The sequence below is a fragment of the Amblyomma mixtum genome, chromosome 9, assembly GCF_055824585.1.
Source record: "Amblyomma mixtum isolate Tamu chromosome 9, ASM5582458v1, whole genome shotgun sequence".
NCBI lineage: Eukaryota > Metazoa > Arthropoda > Arachnida > Ixodida > Ixodidae > Amblyomma > Amblyomma mixtum.
This window is the reverse complement of record NC_143020.1, coordinates 74,324,261-74,351,189: the sequence shown is the minus strand read 5'-3', so window position 1 is coordinate 74,351,189 and position 26,929 is coordinate 74,324,261. Positions and strand designations below refer to the sequence as shown.

The 26,929-nt window shown below is 47.0% G+C and overlaps 1 protein-coding gene across 1 annotated transcript; it reads left to right on the top strand.

Moving 5' to 3' along the window:
• Positions 1–804: 804 nt before the first annotated feature.
• On the top strand, positions 805–26,349 carry LOC149329750 (kelch-like protein 10). Its single transcript, XM_089559288.1, has 8 exons — positions 805–1,043; positions 2,346–2,568; positions 10,746–10,895; positions 14,156–14,358; positions 17,152–17,230; positions 18,239–18,441; positions 21,602–21,770; positions 26,191–26,349. Exons 1-8 carry the CDS (start codon positions 805–807, stop codon positions 26,347–26,349), a joined length of 1,425 nt encoding a protein of 474 aa, XP_089415414.1.
• The last annotated feature ends 580 nt before the right edge of the window (positions 26,350–26,929 follow it).

Here is a 26,929-nt window from a genome sequence, read left to right as displayed (position 1 = left end):
AACTGAGTCCATAGATCCCTTTTTCCTCTCCTGCCGGCGGTTCGCTGCCCTCCGTAGAATTTACTTGGGGATCCCCCTCGTTCGACTGGGGCTTCCTCTATAATTAGATTAGGTAGATTCCTCTGCTGGAATGAGCTTTCACTGCTTTCTCTTTCCCGTTTCTTCTTCATTTTTTTGTAGAAATTCTAGTACAAGACAAAATTATCAAAAAAATTACAGGATTGCACTCAAGTCTGCTTAAGAGTGGATATGCGAAAGCCTTTCCCTGTCCTCTCTTTCTCCCTCCAATTTTTTCTCCTTTGGCTCATTTCTGTTTCTATTTTATTATTTGCTATTTTTAATCATTTTGCTTAATATTTAGTACTTTTCCTTTTTCTCCCTCTTTCTTAAATTTTTGTTTCTATTCGAGTTTTTCTTTTTGCCAAGAAAGGAGTGGTCAGCCAGTCTAGCTATTGTACGGATTGTTATGTGGCTAGTGTTGGATCGGCTATGGATCTGTCTCGTCGGACGAACGCCACTGATGACCCAAGAAATGTTTTCGCATTAATGCTCCACTTCTTTTACATGAATGCGTTTGTAGCCGCTATGCACCTTGGCCAATCCCCAACAGTGGGTATGCACCATTAATCCTGAGCACATCATCATCATCATGACAGTGCGTGTCAGTCACAGGTGGTGCGCTTCTGTAGGGCAGCGGGCGGATTTTCGAAACCGCCTGCTCGGTTTCTCCGCTGTGCTGGGCGCCGTTGGCGGACGGTCGCTCGGCGTGTTGGGCCCCGGAGCTCTGAGGCACTGCCACTCGAGATGTGCGCCGCCGTGGCTGCCGTGGACGCTGATCCGATGGAAACCATGGCCGCAATATCGTCGGAGGGGAAGCTGCTTTTCAACGACGAAGGCGGGCAGCTGGCGTTCTCTCTCGAGGTGATGGCGGGTGCCACGGCTGGCCTCAGAGAACAGAGGCGGGCTCAGGAGGACTGCGACGTCGTCTTCGAGGCTGCAGATGGCACGGAGATCTGGGCCCACCGATTCGTCCTCTCGGCTAAGTGAGTCTCGCCGTTGATTCCAGGATCTTCTGTAGGGTGAAGTCGCGTTCAAAGCGACACCGTTGAATGTGCGCTTTACAGATTCGTTAAATGGAACATTCAGTGCCAACAACAGGAACTGTCGCACACGCTCCCATGAGTGTTAAAAATCAAGAGAAATTTCTGCTCAGTTTTCTTTCTAAGTAAAAATCGAATGTACGACTCGTACCAGCCATGTGGATGTCCGGGAGCAGAAAAAGGCGGATTAGTTTTTCAGAAATTCATATTTGACTGTGGAATTTTGCTTTCCAGCTTTATTATTGAAACTCCTGACAAACAGTGAACAAGACTCCGTGATCGCCGCTGGGAAATGAGGGTGGTGTGGCCTAGATTCAGAGATCCGGGTTCAAAGCGTTACTGACGTTGCTACAGTTTTCTTCAGAAAACGCCGGGTGGGCGATAATTTTACTTCAAATTTCGGTGTTTTCTTGCTTTAAAAGATTCTCTAGCAATGGAAGCGGCCTCGTTGCCATTAAAACTCTGCAACCTATCGGTTCACGTCAGATTTAATTTCTCCAGACTCGCTATTATTTCGCGCGTTTAGTTAGCCTGGCAGGAGAATGAGTTCCTATTCCGCTCCGCTACTCTCGTTTTTCTCGGTTGTACTAAGTATAGCTTTAAAAGATGAGACTGGTTAATTCAAAAGCATTTCCTGGCCTGAGTAATCCCGTTGAAACAAGTCTCCCTTACAAAAATTTTTTTTTTGCCGCCGCGGTGGCTCAGCGGTTATGGTGCTCGGCTGCTGACCCAAAAGACGCGGGTTCGATCCCGGCCGCGGCGGCTGGAATTTCTTTGGAGGAGAAATTCTAGAGGCCCGTGTACTGTGCGATGTCAGTGCACGTTAAAGAACCCCAGGTGGTCGAAATTTCCGGAGCCCTCCACTACGGCGTCTATCATAGCCTCAGTCGCTTTGGGACGTTAAACCCCATAAACCAAACCAAACCAAAAATTTTTTTTGAAAGCCTGTAGAGTGCCCATAGACTTGTGTCTATAAAGTCTATAGACTCTGCATGGAGAAATCTTATAGAACAGTCTATAGGCACTACAAATGCTGTAGACAATCTATAGACAGTCTATATTTTTATAGCCATACACATTTAGCGGACTTTTGTCTATGCCTTGACCCTAGCAAGTGCCGCAGCTGGCGGACGCCGTACGCCGGAGCAACAGCAGATTTCCTTCTTGCATTACAGGCATGTCATCAGAGAGATAACTTGCATGATCCCGGCCATTTCTTATCTTTCGCCGATTACAACCCCACAGGTACACTGGCTGCCGCACTCTCTATACCGCTGCCAACGAGACGCTGACCCCCGAGCAGAAGCAGGAGCTGCAGGGATGGATCCCACCTATCCGGGTGGCCGTCCCGGACCTGACCAGCGATATGCTGGAGCTCCTATTTGAATTTGCCTACTACACTCCCCTCCACGAATTCATCGGGCTGCAAAATGTCAGCAAGGTGCTCGACTTGTCCAAGGACTACAACGTGAGTTCGTAGAAATTAACAAAGCAGATCTTCAGGAGAAGAGTAAAACGCGTGCTGAATAGGCACGACGCCGACAGTTCTGACTGAGCGTACGCGTTCAGACCGAACAGAGAAAATGAAATCAGGACAGGAGTATCCCAGTGACGTGACTAGCTGTGATCCGCTGCTGGGAAAACACGAAGTTGTAAAGACATAGTTGACCACAAGACTATTGCTGTCCGTTTGGCTAGTCTAAACGCCGCTTCTGAAAGTTTATGGAATTGAGGACAAGCAGACTTTAATCAGGAGGGTTACTAGAGGAACGGCCACCACGCCAGCGCCCTTATAATAGCTTAGCGCGAGAGCAAAGACCGCAGATGGATACAATAAGAGAACATCGCTTAAAGACAACCGATATGCAAGGTATTTGCTATCTATTAACTCTCGGCGCTGAAAAGGAAGAAAAGCACCGCCCTACACTCTACACCTACCTTCATCCAGGCTAGCTCGGTTCCCTTACCTCTAAACACCGTGGAGGGCCGGCGGGATGGATCAGTGGTTATGGTGCTCGGCTGCTCAACCGATACACGTGGGTTCGATCCAGTCCACAGCATTCGCATTTCGACGGAGGCTAAATGTTAGTGCCTTTAAAGAATCCCAGATGGTTAAAATTATCGCGAACCTTCAACTATGAAGCCTTATAGCTTGAGTTACTCTGGGACGTTAAAGCTCATAAAATCAATACAATCTAAACATCTTGGCGTCATGAGAGCAAAGTGGACTGCAACAGAACAGAAGCGAAACAACCTAGACTGGAAGCGAGCTTGCAAAGCAATAGAAGAAGGTGGGCAATTCATAGATATTGCTGACAAAATCAATGCAGAAAGACGATGGCTGATGGGTTGAGAGGTTGAGAGGTTATTCCCGAAGCTGCATGTAGTCTATGAGGGTTGCTTTAGTGAAACGCTGCAGATTTCTTCCACATGAGTTTTCTTTTGGTGTGACATTGCAAAGCATTCAACTCTGTTTCTTCTGAATCAAAATTTGGTCCCCGCAGCCCGAGTCTATTCCCGCGACGTTGTGCTTAGCAGCCGAACGTTAGAGCCACAGTTTTGGGTGGTATAGAAAGCTGAAGTTGACGTGCGCTTCTGTAAACAATAAGTGTACGTATTTCCGCACCGTAAGTTTAAATATAGGCTCGTCCACTCACCAGGCGTCCAACATGGTGTTTTCTATACCGATACTGTGATTCTAGGAAAGATGAAAAGCGTCTCACTGCTGAAAGTGTGCGTATGTGGAATACGCTGTATGCATGGAATGTATTAGCCATGATCATGCACGGATATAAGTACAGGAGAAGCTGCAGCTATGTGCAGTTGTAAATGAAAGGGGGCAGCAAGGAAGCGTTGTGTGAAAGGCGCTTAGCGGGTCCCGGTGTCACTTAGCGCCAGCTGACGTGGCACTAAATTAGGTGGGCGGAGGAGATTCAGAAATTTGCGGGAATATGGTGGCCGCAGCTGGCGAAGGACAGGGTTAATTGGAGAGACATGGGAGAGGCCTTTGTCCTGCAGTGGGCGTAGTCGGGCTGATGATGATGATGATGATGATGATGTGTAAGCATATATTGCACGGCACTGTCAAGGTTCTGTTTTCAGCATACGCAGCCTGTGGCCATATAAAAGGCAACTTTGGATTCCGCTATGTCACCCCTGGCACGGTAACTTCTAGTAGAGCCCGCATTTTACATATTGCTTACCGATATCAAAGAGTCGGCTTTCCTCGATCATGGTTAAAGCATTTCTTTGTTGGGCGACCTGTGTGTTGTTCCAACCAGAAAACCATTCTTCTCAGTTCATGAGGTTGCGGTGCCACATAATACGAATCGATCCCTTTTGATTTCAACACGACCTTTATATTGGTCCCACACCAGCCTCAGATGTAAGTCCTGTATGAGATACGCATTCATTATTGTCCTTAACGTGTTGGTTTTCTTTTTCTCTATTAGGAAATGCGTTCTGACTGAACAAAGCTTCAGACCAGATTCATAGGAGCTACTTTTAACGCGAACCCTACAGTTGTAATCCCGACAAGATTTTCCGACGAGTCACCGTTGCTTGATTAGAGCGCGGAAAAGAAAACAAACATATATACACAATGGTTAGTACTTAGCAAATTTTCGCACTGGGCATTCAGTATCGTCTACAAACGGAAGATTCACGAGAAAATTACTAAAAGTTACGATTAGCAAAAAGTGAAGTTTTCTTACCTGCGGTATTTACAGCGTGACTGAACACATTTTTCACTCCTAATTTAAGGAATTCTTGATTATAAAAGTGGACCCTCACTGCCCACTTCTTTCTCTTAGTTACGGTAAGTAAACATCTATGTGGTGAGCTAAGCCTTGTTTCTAAGTTGCACCGCCCAATGTGGAGCTAAGCAATGGGTCGGTGATTAAAATTATGTCAAAGAAGAAACGGAAACACAGAGGCGACATCTAGTTAAGGAATTGATATTTAATACCACTCAAACACAAATACTTTCCTTGACATGACATGTAACACTTGAAATATCTTAAAATTCAATATAAATTGCCCTGTCGAATTGTTAAACACAGGGAGAGCTAGAAACCCGTTTATCTTGCGTTCCGAGGTGCGCCAAAATAGCGAGTGTATCTTGACACTGCGTGGAATTACTGCTAGTATTTTGTTGTCGAAGCAAGGTTAGTCATAGCGGATGGCAACAACACAACTAGTTACTATTATACTTGCCGACCAATGCCGCAACGACCGCTTGTTCGGCTAAGCCGGAATGTTCTCGTTTGGATGGACACTGCCATGTTTTCATGCTAAATTAAATGCGGAAAGACCAAAGCCAACTTCGGAAAATTCCGTGCGTACGCTAACTTTATTTACGTGTTAGTAATCTGCGCATGCGCACTCTGGACGAGTAATTCCGCTAAGCACCCAGTCAGGCAAAGCCGCTACGTGAGAAAAAAAAAATGGCTGTGGCTTAGCTAAGGTTAAGCCTGGATATCTCGAAGCGAAAAGCTGCGCCGACCTCCGCGATAAACACGCGCTTGGGGCGAACATCAAACGATGACTAATATCGCGCGGCAGCGTGCGCCTGTTCTATGGCCAAAAGACCAGAATTTTGAGCCTCTCCCGGGCGCGGCCATTTTGCACCGACTGGCGCGCCGCGGTGCGGGCGTTTCTTTGGGGACTGCGGGGCTGCGGCAGTTCCGCGGCCGCGCCTGCATATAGCCTCGCTTCGGGCGCTAAAAAAACATTGTCGAGCATACTTCCGCTGCGTGGCTGTGTTCCAGGAAGTATTTACGTTTTCAAAGCGATAACACTGACGCGTTTTAATGACATTTAGTTTGACATTCAGGTCAATTGTGCCGGCGCTTAGAACGCGCTCGTGCTTATATCGAATTCGGTCTTGGTGCTCCACCGCAAAGAAACTTTCTTCAATATCAAGCATTAGGTGTGCGGCTAGCATGCAGTTCCAATTCCCATGCACTCTTATTCCTTCCTGCCGGCCGGCCATGAAGCCCTCCCCCCCCCCCCCCCCCCGCCCTTCCACAAACAGGGCTTTCTTTCACCGCGCCAGTTTATCAACAAATTACCGCTGTGAGCTCAACTGAGTCGCAGCGCCAACAGAAAACAAATTTTGTCATGGTGCATAAAAACCTGGTGCATAAAAACGTACTTTTGCTTAATTTATGAAAGCTTGAATAGATATGAGCACCTAATCCAGCTTTCACTAATTCTTGGGTCCGAAATCGCGTTATTTTATTCAGGAGCTCTCGCCGCGTGTGAGAGCGTTGCGTAGCCGTTTGGCTAAGTGTGGAAAATGTAAGGAAATCGCGCATAGTAGTTTCCTATGAATAAGGTAGATACCGCACCGGTGCGGTGGCTCAGTGGTTACGGCTCTCGGCTCTGGCCCAAAAGACGCGGGTTCGATCCCGGCCGCGGCGGCCGAATTTCGGTGGAGGCGAAATTCTAGAGGCCCGTGTACTGTGCCATGTCAGTGCATGTTAAAGAACCCCAGGTGGTCGAAATTTCCGGAGCCCTTCACTACGGCGTCCCTCATAGCCTGAGTCGCTTTGGGACGTAAAACCTTAATAAACCAAACCGAACTAGTGTAGATACCAACAGCAGAAAGATACTATAGATAAACCTTTACCCCCCAGATCCCTCTGACATGCGTGCGGAAAAAGCAGCTGGAATCGGTAGCGGTCGTGCTTACAATCATGTGCATGAAATGTGATTAATGGGAACAAGAGCAAGCTCAGCGCAAGGATGCCGAACAAGTACTGGTGGTCGAAAACACGCGCTCAGTAGGGACAACCTTCAGTCTGCAGCTCGCCTATCCAGTTACTACTCCACTGAGTCAAATCAATAGATTTACATTCTGATGCATAAAATTATAATAGATGATATCGCACGTAAAAGGCGACAACAAACGACACGACAGCGCAGAAATCTGCCTAGAAGTGCCGGTTTCCAGTCCGTACACTACCCTCGGATGACGCGTTAACAAGTAACTGCGCACAAGATAACCGCAGTACTGTCTGGAAGAGGGAAAATTTGAGTAGTGACGCACAGCACACACCCTCATACGTTAGCTGATGGAGCACAACAACGGCAGAAGCGGACACGTAAACATGCGTTCTACGCGCGGCGCCGGCGCGACCCGCAGTCCCTCGGGCCGCGCGCGCCGACAGATGGCGACTGGTGTCGAGAGTAGGAGCGCGCCCGCAGCCTACGTGCGAGGGTAAAAAAATCTGGTCTATACCCGTCCTTCAACTGCGCACGGCTGCGGCGAAAGGTCAAAAGGTGGCGAGGAGGAGAAGCGGCGGAGCACCTGCGCAGTAGCCTGCGCCGTGCGTGATGTCACTCGTGCTCCGACATACGCCGGCTCACGCGAAGCGCGGTGTTGACTAGCGTAGTGAAGCTTTTCGCTTCAAAAATTGCGATGACACTTCGGCATCTAAAGTGTTGAGAGGCGAAAGCCGAGGACACTATGCCGTGACGACTTCCCGCGGATGTGACGTCACACCGTTCCCGTGGCTATATCGATACCCAAATTATACATCTTTCAGGGATCTTAAGCGTTAATTACGCTTAATTACACATTTTTTCATCTATTTGACACAAATCCGACTGTTTTCTCACCATTCTGTGACAATTTTCACTATGCTGTGAAGACTTCCGGTAGATGGGACGTGACACCGTTCCTGTGGTATGTGTCCTCTATATTTTCCTTCTTGCACTGTAACTTCCGTCAACTTCTATCTTCGAAGCACAATGAAAGAAACCCAGTTTTGAGGTTATATACTATTTATCGCCGCATTATTGTACAAAAGAAATGCCTTTCATAGTTTGGCTATAGTTTGATTAGGCCCTGCTCTTAAAGCTTCCTTTTCCTCTTAACTCTTTCAAGTTGTACTGTCTTCATACCTTGTATGGCGTATGCTGATTATACTTCTGAGGTTGGTTTCTGAAGGTTTTTTTTTTCCCGTTGAAATGAGCGGAGGGAGGAGAGCATACACTTGTGCTAAGTTTCTGCAGCACCGGTGATTACTTCACACTTCTGTGCTATGCTTGGCTTCGTGGCAACATTGAGACAAGTACTAAAAATGTGGCCTTAATGGGGTATACACAGTTCAGTCCTCCCAACCAGGTTTGTTCTTCTTCATTCTGGTCCGCGCTATTTGCACGCAATTTCGACACTTTTGTCTATCATTAATTAACTAATTAATCTACAGTCATCAAACTTAGCATCTGGGTTCATTCTTTCCTCGCCTATCTGAAGCAATCATTCGTTTTCTCCTATCTTTTTTAGTTCCCGAGTTAACACGCTGCCAAAGGTGTGACACCCTCTACTAACGGACGACAGTATGAGCCATTAACGGCTTTCGCCTTAATTAAAGCTTTCTTATTTCCCATGCGGAATCGTAGCAAAGTTTCACTCGTGGACCGCCCGCCCCGTTAAGTGACGCGGAGAGGCGTTCGTAGGCCGTGCAAATCTGGAGCCGCCTTTTAGCGAGTGCGAAATAACTTGAGACTCGATTCTCGTTTTGCTTCGCTGGGCATGCCGTTACGGTCGTCGGCGCCGCAGCGTTCCCAAGGCTGGGGATGTTTAGAGGCGAACCCGAGTCCTTCCTGGATAATTTTTTCGCCAGTAGCCTGCAACTTTAGCTTGACTGCCGCAAAACGAGGGTGCAAAACAGTATTTCGATTGCGAAAGCGCCCATTCTGGCATTGCTTGGGAAGGGGAAGTTCAAGATAATCAGATAATCTTTGTCACAGCAGAGATCATTGATTTACTTGGAAAGTAGCAAAGGTCTCTCGTGCAAAGTTATCTTCGCATCATTGTGTGAGTACACGCATTCGCTCTTTTACGTACCCTAAAATGTAATACTGTACTCGACTGACACAGCAGAGATAATTAATTTATTTGTAAAGAAAGAAAGGTCTTTCGCGCAAAGTTATCTTCGCAACATTGTGTGAGTACAGACATTCGCTCCTTTACGTGCCCTAAAATGTGACACTGTACTCGACTGATCCGTCAAGGATGCCGACGTAAATAACTCTGTGTTATTGTAGCCAAGCCACAAAAATTAATGAACGAAATCGTAAATCCCTGTGACTAAGGCAAAAAAGAATGGTTACTTATCTTCTCGACTGATTCTAGAAAACACGCATTTCGCATTATAGTTTCGCCTTAAAACATCGCCTATGAAGCCGAGAATATGCAAAATAGATTAGGGCGCTGTTTACTTGTCCATTGTTAGAAACGCCCTTCGATGAAAAGATTTTACATTAAACGCGTGTCCTCCCACCGCAGAAAACAGCGTTCAAAAGATTTACAGTGAATGTTTGCCATTTAACGGCCACAACAAACGCGTTTATCTAAAATGACCTCATTATAGGAGTAATAACTGGTTATCAAGGACATTCAGACACTCAATTTGTTTCACTTTCCATGGACATCCGAGGTGCGCCTTTGCGAGAGGAATTGAGGAGAAAAATAGGGAACAGAGGAAACGAAGCCGCAGCCGAACCCACTGGCTTAATTTCGGCCAACTGGGGTTCTTTGCACGCGCAGACCGCACAGGAAACGGGCGTGTTTTCAAGCTAAAAGCTTCACTACGAGGGTCGGGGCCGAGCTTCACCTGAGCCGGTGCACAGATTTGCCAGTTCTGCGCATGCGCGAAACCGAGTGACGTCACACGCGGCGCAGGTGGCCGCAGCCGTCGCCGCCGACTCCGTCGTCTGACCTTTCGCCGCAGCCGCGTGCTACTTCCACCGTTTGGCCATTCGATGCAGCCGCGCGCTAGTGGGCTATAATTGCGCTTGTCAGAGAATAGGCGCTCGCACTCGCCAAGGAAGAAGAAGCACCCAGACGTGGCTGTAGAAAATCTACCGATCCAGAAGTGCTAGCTTGGGAGTTGGCCGAAAAGCAGCGAAGAAATGTAAAGCGCAAAGCTAAACGTATGGCCGAAACGCCAGAAAAACCGGGCGGAACGCTTCGCAGTACGACGTCAAAAGGAAGCTGAACAGCGTCTCTTCGGCGCGTCAATTGAGAGTAGCCAGATGAGGGAAGGCGGCGAAACAACCTCTCAATTGGGATTTGCTTTTCGCTTCTGATATCCAGGCTTAACTTTGCTAAGCCAGCCACGCCTAATTTTTCTGCGTTCCGGCTGCATCTACGTGCGGCACCGCGGCGTTAGTCCACTCATCTTAAAAACGCATTTATTTGGAGAGATAAGACACTCGAAATTCAAAAAAAAGGTGAAGAGGAATAGCCTCGAAGCTAATCCGCGGTAGTTGTAAGTGTGGCGTACCCATTCACGTACCTACATTGGTTTTGCAGCAACGCCCACTACTCAGGGGAATTCTTTTTTAACACGAGAAATACGACTCGAACGAATTATCTCGAAACACAGTGATCTATACCAACGAAAATTGTTTTCACTTGCTGCAGCCGACCATGCTAACACTTCCCTTGGTAGAATGTGTGTATTTGTGGATAAACGAAAAAATATTAAAGACTACTCACCTAGGAAGCCTGTTTCAATTGCTTTTTGCACACATACAACGTGCGCAAAAGAATTTCAGAAGCTCATCATGTGACATACTGTTGAAATGTGCCGCGTTATTGTTTTTCTTCGATGAATTCTGATGGCGCAGTTACCCAAGCTTCGTCAGTACTGCATCAACATGCTAAGGCGGAACCTGGATCCGGACACCTGCATCGGGATCTACCACCTGGCAGTCAGCAAGGGATGCGATCTCCTCGCTGCAGACGCCTACAACTACCTTCTTCTAAACTTCAATGAGGTGCAGCCTTTTTGATGCACCTTCAATGATCAACGCCGAGTGGCACCGAACCGATCCATTCCTTCAGGCTTTCAGGGGAAATTTTTTATTTTCATCGAAAGCTAATATCCTCCAACCCCCCCGCCCCCCCCAATTAGTATATTCAGCCATGAAGAAGGAGAAATGGCTTGTTTTTGAGCGGAAAACGCCAGCGGGTAATTATTAACAGCTTATATTTATGTACACGCTACCCGTGAATCTCAAATGTCTCGCAAGTATCCGGTCCCTCTCTTGGCTCCCGATGGACAGCCAGTTAAGGCTTTCTGACATTCTTTCTTGTCTGCGACGCATTACGTGAGGTTACGTAGACTGCGTTCACGCACAAACTTGTTCCTGGTTCGTCCTTGGCTCAGAATCCGAGTAATGAAATCCAGAGCTTGGTTCGTGAGGTGGGAGACGTTTTTTTTCTGTCGCCTTGGAAATCACTTTTTTGTAGCGAAAGCTACATTGACCATTAACTTGCGATTTCGCTGTGTCAGTGCTCCGAGGAGGCACAGAGACCGACCTTGAGCCATTGCCTAGCAACCACTGGCGGACTCCGCACGCTCGCCGCACCATCTGGCATGACGTCACACCGCGCGCCTCGCCGCGGAGCCGCCATGTGGTATGACGTCACACCGCTTGCCTCGTCGTTGTGCTCGCCTCCACTCGCTTCGCCAGCTGTGTCACATGCCTGCTTTCGCTGCGTATATCTTGGCATAGCCGAGCTAAGCCATTGCCAATTTTTTTCTCATGGCGACCTTATCCGCCATGCAAAGTTCTGTGCGCGCAGCGAAGCTGTGCGTGTGTCAAAAGATTTGTTTGGTTCTCTTTAACAGAACGAAGAACGTAGCGTTCAGACCACACAAAGAGAAGATTAAGACAGGACGGGCGCTACACATCCTGTACTCGCTCATATATTTGTGGTATATCAGTGCCACTCGCTTCGTTTATACCGTACATGTGACCCACTGGCCCAACGCCATACTTTGTCAACGCTCATTTCTCAGTCAGGCCCGTTTCCCGAGGATATTCATTGGCGTCCTTTCGGACCATCGAGTTCTCGAAGCTTAAGGCATTGCTGCATCTACAACACTAGCGATGTCTGCTGTTTGACTGTAGGAACTTCAGTTTTGTTTACCATGAGCGGGAAAGTTGCGTGCATTATAAGATATGTTCTGCTGTCCCGGGAGTATAACCTAAGTAACAGTTATGAACACACTTATGGCAGTCGGCGCCTTTTGGTGTCGTGTGCGTACCATTCTTCGTAGGCGTCGGTGTTTACACATTTAACACGATATAACGTTAACGCTCCTGTTTTGCATGAAATCCGGCCTCGTCATCGTTATGAACGAAAAATACCCGGAGAAGCAACCTAGGTGGTAACATAGGTCACGTGACCTTGTGGAGTCATCGCAACTTGCCCGCCGGATTGTGAAAGAACTGACCTCCCTGGCAAGTGGGAATTAAATTAAAATTGGCCTCGAGAGGTCAGCCTGGGTCGCATTAAGCCCCAGAGGTGACAGCACCTGTTATAGAGTGAAGCGCTTTCCTCTCTATTTGCGCCGCGTCTCTGTCTTTTATTGGATTAAAGCCATGGATTTCGAAAGGCAGTACGAACCAGCCTAGCACAACACGTTATAAAAGAACTGGTCATAATTTGTTCTTACTTAACCGGAGAGTGGTGTGAGCGCCCCCAGGGATCTACGAATAAAATTCGGGAGTGACTAATTCCGCGTTATAGGCATTCAACTCATTAACGTTATCGCATAATACACTTAAGGCGGAGCTTGAATGCCCCCTTCGATTTTCGAACTAGCGTTTTGTAGGCCACGACATCCCCGGGTACTGACCCACGCTTAATTTCCTCAGAGATGCCCACACGAGGAGCTTGTTGTCTCACACATGATGGCGATCTTGGAGGCACCGAGCATTGGTCCGAGTCCCGTATTGACAAGGAGGCTGCTTTTTCGCCTTGCCACGCATGGGAAACTTAGGTCCATTATCGCCAAAAAGATCGAAAAGATTAGCACAAGGCTAGGAGGTGGACGAAAGCGACGGGAATTCAAAAACTAAAAGTGCGTTAAAAGATCTTCAAATTCCACAACCATCACAAGAACGCCGGAAAAGATGTACAAACGGGCGCTTCGTGTACTGTCCCTCTTACGACTTGGTTGAGCTATTTTAAGATGATCTTCCACAAACTCCCCCAAGCTTCTACACTTATGTTAAAACACCCAAAACACCCGAAAATAAGGAACAAGAAAACAAAACCAGCGGTAATAGCCGCAGTACACAATGATAGAGTTATTATTTACCTTAAAAGAAATTCCTCGTCCGCTCAGGGCATTGGGCGGAAAAATAATGCGCCTGCCCGGTAATTATGGACGTGGCAGGCATCCAGCATTTTTCTAGTTATATGGGCAGGATGTCAAACAAGAGCACTTTTCTTAATCAAAGTCGCGAGATGGCGACTTGTCTCGGCGGAGTAATGCTATGCTCGCTGAGCGAGATATCCAGGCACGAGGCAGTCTTTGTAGGTGCAGCCACATGACAGAGCTATTTTTCACAGTTCACACAGAGTGCATGGTGCAACCGACTACTTGCTTTTAGCGGCTGCATAGCTGTGGTCATGGAAAAAGTCCACCGCCGGATTTTTCTTGCCTTCAAGCGCAACAAAAAAAGAATGAAGCCAGTGCATATGAAGTCCAAAGAAAGAAAACCGTAGTAAAGCTCTTCAATCGCGAAGATTGCAGGCCATAGTTGCCTCCTCGATAACTTAGACACACCGCATATAGCTGACCATAGTCGTCGCGGTGGAAAAGTGGTTATGGCACTCGGCTGTTGACCCGGAAGACGCGGGTTCGATGCCAGCCGCGGAGGTCGAATTTCGATGGAGTCGAAATTTCAGAGGCCCGTGTACTATGCGATGTCAGTGCACGTTAAAGAACGCCAGGTGGTCGGAATTTCCGGAGCCCTTCACTACGGCGTCCCTCATAGCCTGAGTCACTTTGGGATGTTGAACACTATAAAGCAAACCATATAGCTGACCACACATGCTTTCGGCCCATCTGTGCTATTGAGTAGAAAAAGCTGTCTCTTCCCCAGCAGCATGTCTAATCGGCCCAGTATCGGGAATGTATTGGCAAATGCAGGTCCAACATAGGGCCTCAGTGAAACCATCCATTTCCAATACTGGGCCGATTAATTGTACTGCTGGAATCTCTTGCTGCCTTCCACAGATATGTGTGAGCAGCGCCGAGTTCCCGTCGCTGACGCCCGAGGAGATGCGTGCTATCCTGGAAAACAACCGGCTGTACGCTCCCAGTGAAGTGGATGACACCTTCTCCGCCATCCTGAAGTGGATCTGTGCGGATGCGGACGAGAGGAGGAAATACCTGGCCCAGTTCCTGCCCCTCGTGCGATTCATTCAATGCTCCATCAGGTAAGTTCTGTGATCTGGTGGCGTTTTTCTTTCGAAAAGTCTTGGAGATTGGCCTCTTACAATGTAATCATGCATCAAGAACCTAAAAAAAAATAAGGCAGTATTACGACGTTTTGCTGCCGAAATACCTGCCTGTGCTCGTGAAACTAAGTGTGATTGCTATTACGAGTTCTGCATGATGTAATGTGAGTTAAAGAAGAAAACCACGAACCGACAAAGTCATAGGCTGCGATGAAAGCGGGAATACCAGTGGATCCCACCAGCGCGACCTTATTTCGTAATAACTTGCTTAGATCTTTCTAAATGTACGTTTTCATGAACTAAAGATGTTTTTCTTATAGTGCCATTCTCTTCCCACATAAATCTAATACAAGGAAACTGTGTGTTGAAAGCGACACTGCCTTTGTTTCTACGCAGGAAACAGTAAATAATTGGAGCCCTGCTTTTTATGGTAGTGCGCATCATAGTTGTCGAATGCATGCCCGAGCGTGTGTTCGCACGAGCGGAGGTCTCAGAGTTTGTTGATCCTCGCAGCACACTTTTGTGCTTGCGATTTCTTTCTTGTCAGCCTTTTGGGGGATTTTCTGTGTCGTTTTAGTGTTATAAATCCTTCGCGGTGCTTTTCTAGAGAAGCATGCTAACTGAATTTAAAAACAAAAGTAGATTTGCTGCAAGCAAAACCGTTATGAAAGTTATGAAAAGAGCAAGAAAGAACAGTTAGGCTGTACCATTTTCATTGTGGTCGCCGCCCTAACCTGATGATCCGAGCTTCAACGCCATCATAGAAATGAAGATTGATTTAGGAGCATTTTTATCGAATGGTTTCAGCGATTTCAGAGCAGACACCATGAGAGCACAAATGAAGAAATCAGTGGGCGCCCTTGATCATCAATCAGCGACGCAGAATTTATTGCCTTTAAGAAATTCGTGCGAGGAAAACCTTTTGAACGTGTGAAATGCCTTGTGGATAGTTCGATTATTCCTATAGCGCTACATTTAAGCGTCCAGCTTCACAAACTGCTACAACTTAGGAAATAAGGTGGCATACCCCAAGGTGGCATACACGGATCGTCGGGCAATTAACATGCGTTCAACATGAATCATTTGGGAACCAATTGAAGCCCTAACAATTATTTCTCTAATCTTTTTCTTTATGACATTTGCTAGATGCTGCTCCAGAAATGGGGCGATGGCCGCCGGTAGTAGAGGAAAGCTTAAGCTAGAAAAGCGTGATTTCGCAGCTGGTTATGAAAACCTGTAACTTGAAGAAATGCACTGATATAAGTGGTGAGCATGTCTAGTCATGTTGAATGAATAGACTTTACTTTGGAGCCATTCAAATTTCTGTCTATATAACAACGAAGGTCTACGAACGTTTTCACTTCCTCCCGTATATCAGGATTGAAGTAACAGAACAGTCTAGCTTCTTCCTCAAAAGTGAACAGATAAAGTTGTTTGCTTCTCATTCGTATAGCGAAGCCCTATACGGCAGCCCTAAACACCAGAACGCCTCGAATAGCGAACGCAAATGTTCTCCTTACACAACATTTTAGATTAAGGAAAGCTTCAGTATAGCTGTGAGAAACAAACCACGCTCCTTGGTTTGTTGTGTCAAAGACGATGCTAGCCATCCAAGAAGACTACAATAGCATTGTCCAAAGCAAGTTTACTGTCTAGCGGCTTTTATTTTTCAAACTTAGTGGCAACGGATCGTTATCCTACAAGCGTTTCGTTGTTTGCCGTATCAGGATGCAGTAAAACGAGTGTGTGACCCGATCGCAGAGCTCTCAGCAACTTTTTACGGAGTTTCTAGTCAAATTGTTGTCAGATCGGACAAGTTCCTTAATGTGAAAGAAGAATTGAGCCCTTAAAAACAGTTGTCAAGATAGCGGTGACTGCCGGCTTCCTTGACGCTCTTTGCTCGAATGAAATGCGGCTCTGCATTTACTCATCCATCCTTGTACTGACACGGTGTAAACAAGGTGTTTGGAGGGAAAGTAGTTTGCCGAAAATCGTCGATTGAGAGGCAGAAATGGGTGGTTTCCGTAGGAACACGCCCCAAATTGTCTTTTTTTTTTTCATTTAAAACATGCCTGTTACCGAACATTTACTCGAGGGTATTCAAAATCCAACCCGGATATTTTGCACCCAGACCACTGTGATCGGAATGCTGGAGTGGTCCGCCTGTGAAGTCAGCAAGAAAATAACAACCAGAACTTTCAGGCTTTCAGCGGTCTTAATATGCAGCAAAAATTGTTTCTACGCGAAAGAAATATCGATCAAATTTAAGAAATGAAGAAATTTAAAGACTGAAGCATGTAAGCTTTTGAAAGATTGTACACGTCACACTTTTCTAAAGTTTTTAGACCAGTGGGCTTACTGTCGGCTCTAGCGAATTGGCCTAGTGGAAGAGAATGTATACGTGTCAGAGTTAGAGGGCTGACATAATAGCCGCACTGCTCGGCTCAGAAGCAAAGCTGCTGGCGGCGGACTTAAACTACAGATCATTCGATGAGGCAACCTCGATTTAGGCTGGCTTTTTCGTTGTTAGTCAACCAATTACAGCTCTAAAAAGAAAAGGTGTCACTGGTATGATTGTCAACTCCTCATGCATCCTGGGCCCTGCTTCTCCGCACTCTACTCGACGGCTTTTACCGGCGACCCTAGGGGAGTTCAGAGCTTCGTGTCGTGATTTCTGTGCCTGCGATCATTTTTTTTTCGCACAAATGTGCTTTATTAGTCGCAACGTGACCGACTATTTGTTTATATTTATTTGTTTTGTGCTTTGAACAGCGACTGCGAGAAGGTGGTCACCAATCCACAAGTGCAAGCTGACAAAAACTGCGTGGCGGTTCTGGATGTTATCCACCAGGTAGGCTGCAGTTCTTACCGAGACGGTATTGCCTGTGTAAAAGCCGACCCTGAGTAAATATGCGCATATTTGTGCCCGAGAGGTGCTGCACATAGACCTTTTGATTTGGTTTGGTTTGGTTTGGTTTGTTGGGGTCCAAAGTCCCAAAGCGACTGAGGCTATGAGAGACGCCGTAGTGAAGGGCTCCGGAAATTTCGACCACCTGGGGTTCTTTAACGTGCACTGACATCGCGCAGCACACGGGCCTCTAGAATTTCGCCTTCATCGAAATTCAGCCACCGCAGCCGGGATCGAACCCGCGTCTTTCGGGTCAGCAGCCGAGCGCCGTAACCACTGAGCCACCGCGGCGGGGTGCACATAGACCTTTCCGTGAAGCTATTAAAAGTAATGGTCGATTCTTTGTCACCTTCCCATAAGAAAATCACAGCGTTGTGGCCTTCTTCTCTGTTAGCTTAACAAGGGACACCGCGTTCAAACACAGCTAATTAACATCTCGAAAGCGCATGCAAAGCCAAGAGCTACGCTCAATCTTTGTGCCGCGAATAGCTGGCGGCTAACGCTGTCGTTGTCCTGAGAATCCGCTTAGGGAGAAAGCCCATGGAAGAAATTCCACCCCTCGTAAAATCTATGAGGTAGTACGAAGTATCTCGTCACTGCTTTATATTTTAAGCAGCCATTATTTTGGACATCATGAGGCGTGTACGTGCAGTCTTTGTCAAAAGTACATAGCCGAAGGGGTTTGATTCCAGGCCGTGTTGCAGGGCTCTTTAGGACATTTGGAAGTCCTAAGCTTAAGTTGGTTGAGGACTTAATTTCTTGCTGCCTTCGTGAGATTAGGGTCCCTAAGTAAGCAAGAAGAGCCGCACTGGAGGGCTCAGAAGCAGACCCCTTCGGCTGTATACTTTTGACGAAGACTGTACCAATGTAACTTTGCAGATCTGAATAGACTTCAATTGTAAGCTGGCGAACCAGTGCTTGGTGTTCCCCAACGTTGCCTTTTCGGCGCAGACGCTGTGCCGGCCGTCTGTGGAGGTTGGCGTGTGCTCCGGCGTGGACCTTTCGCCGAAGACGTGGCTCACCCACCGCATCCCCAAGAACATCATCTTCCTGTTCGGCGGCACGTGGGAGCTCCCCGCCAGCAACAACATGCTTACGTACAACTGCCGCACCGGAAGATGGCGCCAGTTGGGCGACCAGAAGACCAAACCCAGGTATGTACGGCTGTCTGAAACGTATACGGCCCAAAATGTTTTCTTCTAAGCCGTTTAGCGGGGCTCCCTACCACATCTAGATGCCGAAAGCCGTAGAGGATTGAGGACACGAAGCCATTCCCCTCTCGAGCGGTTACGGTCGCTGAGGAAGCATAACGAGGCATTCAGCAGGCCTCGCAAGCAAGCCCTTTGGGCCTTATACATTTGACGGAGGGTGTCAGTCGATGTTGAAAGTCTCTGAGTACCCTCGAAGTTCCCAACCACGCCGTTGGTGGTGGCGAAAAACATTTATTTAAGCTGTTTACAGGAGAGAGTGGGGACTGACCTGAAGGGCCAGCCCCTTACAAATCCTAGAAGAGGTCCCTTGTCCGGAACCCCTGTGGCTTCCTTCGAAGCTCGGGCCCTAGCGACAAGGGCTCTTTGGCTCTCTAACGTAGAGAAGCCGAGCAGGGCAGCCTCTACGCCGCGCTACGGTGATTTCAGCGATGAAACTTCGGGACAACATAAAAAACAAGCAGACACAACAGTTTTCAAGAAGTCAATTTGAGGCCATTTTTCGGGATTTTAAATCCACGTCCCCCGTTCAAAGGTCCGGTGTACCCCAGCTATCATCTCATATCACTTGTCGCCATGCATTCACGTGTTAGTTACAGTGCCGATTTTGGATTTGATGACAGGTAACAGAATATATTTTACTGCGTTAGCAGCATGAGAGACATGCTGCTGACAAACCACCCCCCACCACCAGTTGATGCCCCTCCCCCTAAGACTCCCTGGTGAGGCCTCCTCGAGAGGAACTTGCACTTCCAGAATCGCCTCCCATCTCCCAAGTCGTATTAATGCGCTAGGACACTTCGTTTTGTGAGCTCAGCCCCTTGAAACGGAGTGTTCTATATGCGATGCGCTGTTGACGTAGGCGCCCGAGAAAATTCCCGATTACCTTTTTTTTTCGGCCTCGCGTCTGGCCTTTTTTCCCGCTCTGAAGGGGATTCAGCACAATCTTCCGTCTCCTCTGGCTGATTCATGCGAAGTGCTATGAATACAGATGAACAGTGGCAGTCTGCAGACAAAAGAAAAAGGAATCATTCTCTAAAGCATGTCTTGCAGAGAACACAGCTCGCACAGCCGCCATATGTTCCCACTTTTCTGTGTAACGCGTTGAGCTTTGTGTCTGAAAGAGATAATTTTTCTCCAAGCACTCCAGGATTTTCGATTCCTCCCAAATTTTCGTGTTCTTTTGAGACAATCCACATACCTAGAGGACTGAATCTTTCACTTGAATACAAAGAAATGAATAATATTTGATTTTTATTCACACTTGTCAAATATTGATGATGATTACATTTTTTGTACATCAATGCCTCTTTTGCTAATGGCTACATGGGTAACGTTTTCTCGTGTGTTTGAGGGAGAAAGGATGGGGACACCGATTATCCCTATAATTCACCGCTGAGAAGCCCAGCTCGAAGCCCTTATCAAAATTGACAATAGATTTTCTACACACTTCTTATAGACTCTATTGCCTTCATATAGACATTTCCTTTTGTCTATTCGTGGCCTGTAGACTTAAGTCTTCTAAAAGTGTATGACCATAAATCTCTAATCGTCTATAAACTGTCTATAGAATTTCTATTGCCTATATAGTAGTCTGTTGTGTTTATCCATAGAAAATCAATCGAGTTTATAGCCAAAGGTTGTAGACAGTATATCGACCATCTTAAAATATTTTTATGGGGGATATGGCAAAGTTTTGATCATTGAAAGACAAGTGGGTACACTTCGTCATGATGTATCGAACCCCTTCAGTTCTCGCACATGAGGCCAACACTTAGCCCACAGTTCTGCCGCTGCTGCATATTTTTATATATTTCCCCACCCGAATTCAAAGCACAGAGGACCTCCAATGCCTGGCAAATACTGAAACAAATCGCCACGCCTCTGAAATACTTTTCATTGCAACCAAATTGTCTTTGAGGTCTTCTGATATCACGAAATGTATGAATATTTTCAATGGAATCAAGTGCAAACCCTTTTAAACAAAACGCTTTTTTTATGCTTTCGTACGTGCCGCATATGAAATGTTGTGTTGTACTTAAATCTAACACCTGTGAGTCTATTCAATCCTATAGGTATCTTTATATTGCACTCAGCCTCCCTTTTCCTACGAAATAAAGCGGCACGTTCTCAATGGCAAATTCCATCTCTCCTCTAGGCTGCTTTTACGATGGGGGCACCGTATTACCGCCTGTCCACGGCGCGTACCTTGCTTAACTATTAATATTATCACAGTGCCTTGTTTAGCTAACGCTATTATAACAAGGAATAATCACTCATTAGCGTTACCATATTGTAGCTGTATTTCTCCGTCTGGGTGGATGCTGATGAGAAATTACTCCCTTATTACAATTCTATTGCAATTTGGGCGATCCCCCAAAACATTAGGCCAACGCTCTTACAATATTCAATTATGCCTCAGCACTCCGCGTTAGTTAAGGGCAACGCCTGCAGCGAGCTATGGAAAGAAAAATTATAGGTGCAACGTAAACAGACCGGAAGCGGATGGAGTGGGTGAGGGAACAAACTCTGGTTAATGACATCCTAGTCGAAATCAAGAGGAAGAAATGGGCTTGGGCTGTTCATGTAATGCAAAGGCAACATAACCGCTGGCGCTTAAGGGTAACGGAGTGGATTCCAAGAAAAGGCAAGCATAGCAGGGAGCGGCAGAAAGTTAGCTGAGCGGATCAGATTAATAAGTCTGCGGGGATACGGTGGTCGCAGCTGGTAAATTACAGGGAGTCATCCCTTATAAAAACGGTCTATATACAGTCTATAGACTTCTTATTGACTCTATTGACATCCTATAGATAGTGTTTTTTGTCTATTCATAACCTATAGAGGAGAGTGTACTAAAAGAGTATGGCCACAAATCTCTCTATTGTCTATAGACTGTCTACGGAATTTGTATTGCCTATAGACTGTTGTCTAGGATTTGTCTATAGACAATATATGAACTTTATAGACAGTAGTCTATACAGAAACTCTATAAACACTCTAAAGACTGTCTAAAACTATTTTGTAAGGGATGGGAGAGGCTTTGCCCTGCAGCTGTAGTAGTCAGGCTGATGATGATGATGACTCCGTGTTCTTCCTCATGTCGCAGGGCGTACTATGCCATTGCGGTGCTGGACTCGTGCATCTACTGCATAGGAGGCATGGAAGCCCACATAGCCTTCAACTCGGTCGTCTGCTTCGATGTCAACCGGAACAGGTGGAGCCAGAAAGCAAACATGACCACTATGCGCGGTTATGCCGCCGCTGCCGTCGCCGAGGCAAGCTTGAAGGACAGAGTGGACGACATTTTATTGTTGTTCGTTTTCTAGCACTAGCCAGGCATGTGTTTTAACGAAATCCATCATGTGAGCAGCCTCGAAGGAGTCATTCAACGAGTATCCATTTATAAGCAATGTCATTTTGCAGCGTGGGACGGCAACATCGTCAGTGTCTTTACTATGACCGTTCTCGCTAAGGCATTTCACATGCGGGGATCGAGGGAAATAAGGTAGCGGACACTACCGCCCGCGCGCTTAACACCGGCCATCGCCTCTCTCACAGCCTGATCCGGCTACTGATTTTAATCCGGCTATTATTTTTCGGGAGATCTCTCTCCTGTATCAAAGCGCTCACGGCCGATACCCACCCCCCTGTAAAGGCCTCAAGAAGGCAGAGGAGCGTTGGCTTCTTCGCCTCTACACCAACACGGTACTGTGCCCGGCAGTGCTCAAACATTTCAATTCGGCCTTTTCGGGCGAGTGTCCACACTGTGGGGAAGTATTTGCGGACACGTATCACATGGTCTGGGCATGCCCGGCGAATCCTGCTTTCCCACCCCACCCCCACCGCACCCCCACCCCACCCGAGAGGACTGGGAGGCTGCCCTGCTCAGCTGCTCAACTCTCCAGGACCAACGAGCCCTGGTGACAAGATCCCGGGCCGCCGCGGAGGCCACAGGGGTCCCGGACTAGGGATCCCTCCTAGTGATTGTGAGGGCCGGGCCCTTCAGGCACGGTCCAAGCAATACCTCCCTTGTACATAGTATAAATAAATGTTTTACACCACCACCACCACCTATGGCATATTAAATTCGAACTTCAGGCGTCCTAAACTACAAAGAAAAAAAACCAATGCGGGACACCCAAATCAATTATTCATTGGCAATGCGATCAGTTTGGGAGCTGTGGCCTTGCTCGGATGTGACTGCTACAGTTTGTGAGACTGAGGTTGCTCATCCCTAGCAATGCGCTTTCCGAGCTCTTCCCGACCACCACGGGCCTCCTGCCAGAGTTGGCAGGAGCCTTCCCACGGACGTACTGGTCTGATGACGTCACTTTCTCCATCCAATAAGATATCTCTTGGCCGTAGACGTCACTGGTGACGTGAATTCCCGCCAGCCAGTGGGATTTCTCCGGTATGAAGTCACTGACTTCGTCACTACCCACCTGCTAATCGCGATTTTTCTGGCCAATACTCTTCTCCACCTCCCCCCTCGGGGTGCTCGTTTATTTGGTTTTGGACTAGAAGTATCCAGCCAGACGATGGACGGACGACGACAGAGGAACTGGACTGTTAGAAAACAACAAAACCGTACAGAAACAAACACCCACAGAAAACCAAGAGGTTTGCACTCAGCTACAAAAGCTGACGCAGAAGTTTCACTCAAGCTCAATGCTCCCTATGCACGGCTTTCCGAAAGACGGGGCCTGTCTACATCGCTGCGCGAAGACTGACCAAGAACCTCATAACAGTATGCAACACTGTCTTCAAAAATCCTTTCAGAAACTTCTAGAAGCAGACGACGGCGCTGAGAGAGGGAGGAGAGGGAGGAGGCACCGAAGCACACGTTTTAAGCTACGTCTGTCTACCCTTGCCTTCTGGACAGGTCTCATACTCTCAGGAATGTTTGTTGTTTGTCCACGTGTGCCCTGCTTCGCCAAGATGGCGTATAGGAAAAGGGGGGGGGGGGGGGGGGGGGGTGCTCTGGGCCTTGCATTCCGACGAGTCTATGGGGCACGCGCTTTTAAGAATGCCCTAGAAATCTCTTCTCTTTATTTTTCTTCGCCGCGTGCACCGCAACCGCCAAGCATTAACTATATCTGTCTAACACCAGTCTTCGAATTTACTAGATATCGTGGTTCGCAAGGCAAGATGAAAAAAGCGCGTTTTAAAAGCTTCTTAACTTCGCTTTCCCGCGTTGCACATTGATAAATTGGCATCATTCAAATTTATACTGCAGCAGGTACCGACGCAGTTAGTGCATCCTATGAAGTAGAAGTAGCTTACGTGATAATGGTTGCAATAGAGAGATTTAACGTAGAGGAGCAGTATTAGCGGATGCGTATACCGTTTTTAGGTACGTCTGTTCCTCATGCGCAGTTGCACGGGTATTGCCAGGCAGGGCCAATACACGTGAGCAGCTGGCGTCAGGTAAGCCGGCATACGTCTCCGCTAGTGCGTCTCTGCTACGCCAAATCTCCCTAATATTACGTTCAGCGACGGCATTTGAAGATGAGCAACGCGTGAAAGCGAACTCAGCTTTCAGAACCGTATTTTTTGGAACTAGATATTTCGAACCACGATATTTATTGACAAGTTTAAAATACGGCTTGCCTTCAGGTTTGAGGGTCATCAATATCGCGATACAATTTTATATCCTAAGCTATAAGGTAGTTGATTATTTAATTTCGGTGGACTAGCTTTTTTCATTGAACTTTATCACGTACGTAAGGCCCGCCGGCTGCAAAATACACGTGCACAGACTGCACCGACGCATCTTTCTCGTATTTAAAAGTAAAATATGCGTGCAGTAATAAAAAGAACAGAATTTATTCAAAAGGCTCGAAAGCATTTACTGAATGCAGTTCACACATATTAATGGGGCACTTATAAGTGCAGCGCTTTTCTCCACTAAACTGAATTAAGTGTTTATTTTAAGCCTGAAGGAAACCTATATGAATGATAAGATATCGCTATAAATTTACAGGTTATTCGACCGGCTCATTACCACCCTTCATTTTTTCTTAGCATTTCGACTGCAAACGTACCCACATCCAGTACGTTAAAGTCCGTTTCACTTTTTATTAACATTTTGTAGCTGCACCGGTGTCACACTAAAACCAGGCACAAAACTTTCATTTCTACAAGCGAAGAAAAAAAACATGGCGGCGGCCAAAGCATCTAAACAGTGGTTGGTCGCTTTGTGCTTATTTGACTAGGAACAACGCAGATAACGGCACAACTAAAGAAGGCCGCAGTATCGCGAAGTCGTATCGGCCAATGTTAGCGAATATCTCTAAAAGCAAAGCCCCAGTATCTTGTAAGGTTCATCAAAGCTTCATACTTATTTTGTTATTTTTCATGCCTCACCCAGCCAACAAGTGTTCGAGTACATAGTGCTTTCGCGAAAAATATCCTCCGCTTCTATGCGTACTCTTTTTAATTATTTAAAATTTTAATTTTAATTATTTTAATTTATGCGTACTCTTTTTAACAATCCCACACTTTGAAATAAGTTTTAAAATTAAAGACCCCAAAAGCAGTATATGAACATTCAAGTCGTCGTAACTTTTTACAAACTGCAGTTTGCTTTCCTCTTACCTCTAAGTGTAGAATAACTGTACAAACATAGTTTGCAAAGCGGAAAATTTCTCTATACTGGTCAATCCTAAGCACTCATCTCGTTTTCTTTGTTTACACTTGCGCATCACTTTATGCGTAATCTCAGTGTTTGAGTGCTCTGCGGAGTACTAGAGCGTAAAAGCATTTATTAAATAAATTTTCGAATCAGTTTCAAGCTAAACAGATGGTATTAAATCGCAACGAAGCTTCCGGCATGACCGATCAGTAAATGATCTATGAGTGGTTATTAGGTTTAAGTTTAGGCTTATGGAATTTAACGTCCCAAATCACTCAGGCTATGAGCGACGCCGTAGCGAAGGGCTCCGGAAATTTCGGCCAGCTTGGGTTCTGCAACGGGTACTGGCATCGCACAGTACACGGGCCTCTAGAATTTCGCCTCCATCGAAAGTCGTCCGCCGCGGCCGGGACAGAACCCGCGCCTTTCGGGTCAGCAGCCGAGCACCATAACCACTGAGCCACCGCGGCGGCTTAGATGATCGTTAATTCGCAGGGCACTTTGCCAGACACGCGATGTTCCTGGCGAAATTAGTCTTCCTGTCCAGCTCCAACTTTGCCCAGGGATAAAGCCATATACAAAGTGAACCAACAATTTGGTGACGGGTTTGTTTCCTCCATGGCTAGCTCTCGGCTAGGTGTCCAGTTTGAGACCATCTGCAGAGGGAACTGGTGGCTTCCTTGGCAAGAACTTCCTTCATTATTCAGTATGCTTGTGAAAATCAAGCATGCGAACTTATTGAAACTACGCCCCGCCGCGGTGGCATAGTTGTGACAGCGCTCGGCTGCCGGCCCGAAAGACGCGGGTTCGATCCCGGCCGCAGCGGCTGAATTTCGATGGAGGCGAAATTCTTGAGGCCCGTGTACTGTGCGATGTCAGTGCACGTTAAAGAACACCAGGTGGCCTAAATTTTCGGAGCCCTTCATTGCGGCGCCCCCCATAGCCTGAGTCGTTTTGGGACGTTAAACCCCAAGCCAAACCTTATTGAAACTACATATCCCCTCAAGAAAGTTTGAGTTTCATGTTGAATTGCCTGTGTCTGGTTGGTTTTCCTGACGCAGGGCCGGATCTACGCCATCGGTGGCTGGGAAGGCTGGAGAACTACCGAAAGCGTCGAGCGCTACGACCCCAAGACGAATTTCTGGTCTCCGGTGGCCCCTATGCTTATCCGACGGAGCCGCGCCTGTGCCGCGACGGTCAGAGGGCGGATCTACGTGTGAGAAACTATATGCTTTTAAGGCGAAAGCCTTTAATGGCTCATATTGTCGTCCGTTAATAAAGCGTGTCATCACGCGTTTAACTCGGGAACTAAGAAAGATAGAAGAAAACAATAGTTGCTTCAGATATAAGAGGAAAAAATGAACCTAGAAGCCAAGTTTGATGAATTGCGGACGTCGATATAGCCACGGGAACGGTGTGACGTCACATTCACCGGAAGTCGACGCGGCATAGTAAACATTGTCACAGATTGGTCGGAGAAACGTCGGATTTGAGTCAAATGAATGGAAAATGTGTAATTAGGCGTAATTAACACTTAAGATGCCCGAAAGATGTATAACTTGGGTATCGATATAGCGACAGGAACGGTGTGACGGCACATCCACCGGAAGTTGTCACGGTATAGTGTCCACGGCCCTCACCTCTCAACACTTTAGTTGCCAAAGTGTCCTCGCAATTTTGCGTGGGATGCCAGAGGGCTTGGTGAGGATAAGAGGGCAGAGGAAGCATAGAAAGCGTTAAAAAATGAGCATGTACTGCGCTGTCGTGGTTAAGGGGATCGGCTTGAGCTTCATGTGGGAT